Source organism: Urocitellus parryii, chromosome 3 (assembly GCF_045843805.1).
Source record: "Urocitellus parryii isolate mUroPar1 chromosome 3, mUroPar1.hap1, whole genome shotgun sequence".
Lineage (NCBI taxonomy): Eukaryota > Metazoa > Chordata > Mammalia > Rodentia > Sciuridae > Urocitellus > Urocitellus parryii.
This window is the reverse complement of record NC_135533.1, coordinates 111,687,186-111,693,185: the sequence shown is the minus strand read 5'-3', so window position 1 is coordinate 111,693,185 and position 6,000 is coordinate 111,687,186. Positions and strand designations below refer to the sequence as shown.

Below are 6,000 nucleotides of genomic sequence, written 5' to 3'. Positions count from 1 at the left end.
ATACGAACAGCAACAGGTAAGGCAGGTAAAGCCAGCAGCTCCCCAGCCCATCTCACCTCCCTCCAGGGATGCAAGTTGGGTCTCCTGACCTCAGTGGGGAAGAAAAATGGCTCTGTCATTAGGCAGGTCACAGGCAAATGCCTCCAGGAGGAAACAGCCTTCCCGTAGCCTGTCAGGATGGCTAACTCTGAGCCTGATCTCAGTTAATTCAGTAGCTCGCAGGGAGGACACCACCCCCCATATCTGCTCTGCATCTCAAACACGCCAAGAGAATTGCGAGACGTGGAGGAATTGCTATTGATTTTCACTTGTGCGGGCTGACCTAACAAAACCAATCCATCAAGGGCCTGTCTGCCTCTGCCTCACACACTCGTCCTAACCACGTGCAAATAAATTGTACTGGCTTCCAGGGTGATTCATCAAGGTCCAGCTGGGCCTTGGGTTCAGCCGATGGGCTCCAGGCCAGACTGGGCTAGGATCAAACACCTCACTAGCAAACAGCCCCTGTTGATTTGCCATTCATCAGTGACATTCTCAGAGGCCTCGCAGCTATTGCCACACTAGGAACTGGCTGGTCATACCTGAGAAGGGGCTTTAAGGAACCAGGCCCAAGATCCACTCAGGGCCTGGCAATGACATCCTCAATTGATTCCAACCTCTCAGTTTTAGGGGTCAAACATGAGGCACTGAGTTCTGGTCCAAGTGTCCTTGGACCAGCTGTGAGATGGATATGACATCATCTATGGGGGTCTAGGATGCATAAAGGCCAGGGATCGGACTGGACATCTGTGTCCTACCATTTCTCACTTTCCTCATCTGTACCTACCTCCTAGGGCAGAGGTCATTGGACTGAATGAGATAGCAGAAAGGACCCCAGAACTCCATGCGCTCCAGCTCTTCCTTCAAACAGGCAGGGACTGGGGGCTTGGAAGGGATACACAGCAAGACAAGCAACGCTGGGAGGAGTTAAACTGAGAGCAAGCACAAAAGGTCTATGGAGGGAGCACGGGGCATCTGCCCTCTTGCCCTTCAGTTGGGGGCTGTCACTGAAGAATGAGACACGGGGAGTTGCTCATAGGCACGTCATGGATCACTGCTTGGAAGGGTCAGAAACTTTATTGGCAGGCCTTTTGTTGTTTCTGAAGATACAGACTTCAGGGAAGTGGAAACTTGCCACACAAGGTCTGGGGAGCTTGCCTGGGGCTCCGTCCCTATCCCTTTCCCACCAGTGCAGCTGGGGAAGGAGACTGCTCGCTGGCCCCACAGGTTCTTCCACTGAGGGGTAAGGCACTGTGTGTTCCTTTGGAAGGCGCTCACGGCTGGCTGGTAGATGACAACGAGGTGGCCTTCTCAGGGGCTGCAAAGCTGAGGCTGTTGAGGGGTGGAGTTGAACTTGGTGCCCCGGCAAGGAGACAACTGGGTGAGGAGGCCCTGCTGGCTCTGGCGTGGTGGCCTCAAGATGGGATCATGCCCTTGCTTCTCTTGCGGTCAGCCATGGTCCTCCGGTTGTGGTTGGCTCTCGTCGCCTTGTTGGCTTCCTTCTTCCTACGCTCCTGGGTTGTCTCGCGGCTCTGCCCATGACCCCGGGGGCCGCCAGCCACTGCTGTGGAACTGTCATGCCGATACCTGAGGGGACACAACCCATCCCCAGGAGAACTCATTGGTCAGAAGTCTTCTGGAAGAACCCACAGCCTACCTCAGAAGTCACCAGGAAAGGACACACCTCTAGGCCAGGCCACCCATGGCCCAATTTCGGATGGGAGGGAAAATGGAGCCCCAAGAGGCAAAGCTCTGGGGCCTGTGGCCAGCACCACACCTGGGGTTTCCTCTTCTCCAAGCCTTGTTTCCAGATGGGTCCACACAGCTAAGCTGGGGGAAGGAGCAGCCAGTAGACTGACTGAAGCCCACAGGAGAGGAGGAGGGCTTAGAGTGTGTCCCCTCCCGTTTGCATCTAGGGCCATCTGCTACAGATGAGACAACCCTCCTGTTCTACACCCCAGGGCCTTGCTTGGTGGCATCCAAAAACCAAATGTGCTCACAGACATGACCTGGGATCTTTGTGGCCTGACTCAACTGCTGGGATTTGCCCAGAGCTTCATGCTCTGGGGGTTGGGATGGGTGTGAAATCAGAGTGGCTTTGTTTCCTGCTCAAGAACCTTCTGTGGCTCCCACTGCCTTCAGAACAAGATCAAAGTCTTCCCTCCTGTGAGGCCTCCTGTATCCAGATGGCAGTGCTGTATGAGCTCCAGGATGAGGGGACTGGAACTCTATCCCTGCTTTGGAGGCAGATGCTTGTCCCTTCTGGATAGTTTCCTTACTGAGAAAAAGAGGGGGCTAGACAGGGGAACTTGGGCTGCCTGCTGAACACCCTCTTCCTGACCATACCTGTGCCTTGCGCTTTTACCTTCACAACAAACTCCTCTGTACCCTTTCCACTCTTAAGGGTCCAGTTCAAGTGCTCCTATGTCCCTGTCATGTGTCTCAGCCATAAAGAATGTGTGCCTGTCTGTCTAGGCATACTTGCACTTTATACTCTGCCCAGCACTAGCTAGCCCTGGACACACTGGGTTCCCATGCTGGTGATACACCTTGCAACAATATCTGTCAAGTAATGGTCATGAGTTTGAACCCCAAAGTGACCCATTTGAGCTCTTTTTTCTTTTTCTTTCTTTTTTAAGAGACAGGGTCTCACTGTTGACAAGGTTGCCAACCCTGACTCCTGGATTCAAGTGATCCTCCTGCTTCAGCCTCCTCCTAAGTAGGTGGGACTATAGATGCACACCATTGCTTCATTTTTTTAAAAATATTTTTTTAGTTGTAGATGGACACATGCTTTCATTATTTTTATATGGTGCTGAGGATCAAACCTAGTGCCTCACATGTGAAAGGCACACGCTCTACCACTGAGCCACAACTCCAGCCCCATCCATATTGATCTTTGATCTAACTCCTACTAGCTGTGTGATCTTTGGCAGGTTATTTAACATCTCTGGCCTTAATAACAGTAGCTACTTCCTAGGGTTCTTATGAGAATTAAATTAACACACAAGCAGTACTTTGGGTTGATGTGTGGGTTTCCTGGGTGGTCAGCTGGGCCTTCCTCAGATGGGTTCCCTCTCATCAGAATTAGATTCTTTTTTTTTTTTTTTTTTTAAAGAGAGAGTGAGAGAGGGGAGAGAGAGAGAGAGAGAGAATTTTTAATATTTATTTTTCAGTTCTCGGCGGACACAACATCTTTGTTGGTATGTGGTGCTGAGGATCGAACCCGGGCCGCACGCATGCCAGGCGAGCGCGCTACCGCTTGAGCCACATCCCCAGCCCAGAATTAGATTCTTGAATGCTTACCCTTTCCTGGCAAGGAAGGCCATGCGCCTGGCTTCTGCCTTCTCCCTCAGCACTGCAGGGTCCTGCACAAAATGGTCAGGCTGCGGAGAGGAGAAGAAACAAAATCTGGAATCATGAACTGTCCCATTTCCCTAAACTGTGCTGGGAGGTGCTTGAATAAATCTTGTTGATGAGTGTGTGCCAGGCACAGGGATGCCCTGGAATGGAGCTGGACTTGCTGCTGTCTGGCGCCTCACTGGGACCCTACTGTCCTCCTTCCTCCCCAGGGAGGGGACAGCTGAAGGAACTGAAGCTCTCTGGACAGGCTGGTGGGGTGGACTAACCATAGCTAAGAGAATGTCAGTGACAAATGGGAGCAAGGAGGCAAGGCCATGGAGGGGCATGGAAGCCAAGACAGCTCCTGGTGGGTGACCAGCTTGTCCTGGGAGCTGGAGGTCTGGCCTCACTTGAGTGCCAGCAGCAGGGTGCTATGCAAGAGCCTGCTCCCTAGGACTTCTTTTGGTTTTGGTACTGGGGATTTGACACAGGGGTGCTTTACCATTGACTCACATTCCCAGCCCCTTTAATTTTTTAGTTTGAGACAGAGTCTCACTAAGTTGCTAAGGCTGTCTTGAACTTGCAATTCTCCTGCCTCAGCCTTCCAAGTTGCCGGGATTACAGGGGTGTGCCATACACTCCTGAATTCTCTAGAACTTCTAGGAGAACAAGAAGCCTGGGACCAGTGCAGGGAAAAATGTGACCTAAGGACCATAGGACCACAGGCAGTCTTTGGTGGCCAGAGTTTTGTTTTCTTTTTAAATCCAAACCCAAAAAAGTAGAATTAGTAGTATAAAAACTGGGAGATTTTTCATCTGGGCTGACCCCTGGGCTGCTATTCTTGCCAGGCCCCCCTACTCAGTGACACTGGTAACCTGGCCACAGAAGCATCTGAATTTGTCATCTTGCTGGGAGGGTAATAAGGGCTCCAGGGTCCCTGGCTGATGCCCCATTCAACCTGAGCAGAGCTGCTTTTATCTGTTTTATATGCTGAAGTTCTAGCTAAGATTCGATTGAAGAAGTTTAGCTACTAGAAAACAGGGCTTTGAAACCCACTGGTCCAGATGATCTCCAAGGGTCCCTGGGCTCTAACGCTTCTCAAATCTTAAGAATTGCCACCCCAGGCACAGTGGCTGACAGCATCTCTTTTCCTAGCCCCCAGGCTTGTGGGCCTAATGACCCCGGGCAGATCAAAGGCCCAGCCTCTAATCTGTCCCCTGGGCCCCAACTGGCAAATTCTAAGAGGCAAGCTCTAAACCAGCAGCTCTCTAAGCAGACAGCCTGGGCTCAAAGGACCCCCCCTCCCTGTGATGCTGGGGCTGCCTCAGGGCCAGATGCAGGGAGCCGGGAGGGACACAGAGCTACTGATTCATTCTTCAGAACTGCACCCTCCTCTTCATCCACCACCCACCCCTGCCACCTGCCAAGGAGGTACCTTGGGAGCCTCTTCTTCAGCTTCTTCCTCCTCTTCATCCTCCTCTTCCTCCTGCCCTTCTCCAGACACTTTAGTCCTCAGTACCTGAGGGATGGTGAAGGGCCTGAGGGTGTGGAGAGAAAGCAAGATCAAAGACTAGATTAGACCTGGAGGGAGGGCTCTGGGAGAGGGGATCTGGCTGGGGCGAGGAAGCCACTGGGAGATGATCAGCTCAGGAGGCTGGGAAATCCCAGAGGGCTTTTCGAGTTAGCTTTTGCACCAGTCCCAAATTCTTTGAGGTACCAGGTTTGACACCAGGGATTAGGGGGAGACTGAGCTGGGGCCTGGGGCTGTCCAGGGAAGCTCTTCTTTGATCTGTATTGAGGAAACTCTGCAAGATTCCACTGGGAAATGTTTTCTGTACTTTAAAAAGAAAAATGCAAAACTACTTCCTGAGCCCAAATAAACACTGCCCCACTGGGGTGAAGAAGCGCTGGACTAGGAGTCCGGAAGCCTGGGTGTGGGCCCGGCTCTGCCCTGACTCGCTCACACGCCCAGGCCTTGTTGTCCTCATCTGTATAAACAGAAGGCTCAGAGCCCCCGTTATCCTCCAAGGCCAGAGAGCCTTTCTTCCCCTGGAATGCCACCACCTTGTGGCCTCACCTGCGGCTGATGAGCTCATCATCTGAGTCTACGTCGTTGGCTCCCACCTGGTTGCCATCATAGGTGTCATCGTACTCGTCCTCATAGTCATCACCACGGTAGTCACCTGGCTGTAGTGGCACCTGCAATGGCAGATACAGCTCAGGGGCTGGCTGGACCTCCCGTGCCCAGTAGAGGCCTGGCTCAGGCACCCACCTCTTCCACCACCACGCTGTATTGCTCATAGCGCTGCCGCTGGGACACCACCTCCCGCTTGTCGTTCAGCAGGCTCCGTGTGTTCCCCTCCTTCCTGGGCCAAGGAAATGGCAGGGAGAAAGGATTAAAAACATCAGGCTTCTAAGCTTTGGGTTCAATGGGTCCAGAGAGACTGGGGATCACTTCTCCACCCATCAGATTGGCCCACAATGAGGCTTGTGCTGTCCTGTACCGGGAGGTGCTGGTACCTACAGGTACCTGCATGAAGGGGCACAGCCCCTCTGCAGGACATCTCACAAACTGTTAAATTTAATACATATACACAGTTCAACCAGGACATTCCCTTT

At 52.6% G+C, this 6,000-nt stretch overlaps 1 protein-coding gene across 3 annotated transcripts in view; it reads right to left on the bottom strand.

The window, feature by feature from the left end:
* Positions 1-1,097: 1,097 nt before the first annotated feature.
* The window catches only part of Ascc2 (activating signal cointegrator 1 complex subunit 2), a 43,313-nt gene continuing 38,410 nt past the window's right edge, over positions 1,098-6,000 (bottom strand). For all 3 annotated transcript variants that reach the window (XM_026413366.2, XM_026413365.2, XM_026413367.2), the window contains 5 exons: positions 5,654-5,747; positions 5,459-5,580; positions 4,817-4,919; positions 3,346-3,425; positions 1,098-1,626 (listed from right to left, as the gene is read on the bottom strand). In XM_026413366.2, coding sequence (XP_026269151.1) covers positions 1,455-1,626; positions 3,346-3,425; positions 4,817-4,919; positions 5,459-5,580; positions 5,654-5,747 — 571 coding nt within the window. In that variant the 3' untranslated portion in view covers positions 1,098-1,454. The remainder of the gene's footprint in view (positions 1,627-3,345; positions 3,426-4,816; positions 4,920-5,458; positions 5,581-5,653; positions 5,748-6,000) is intronic.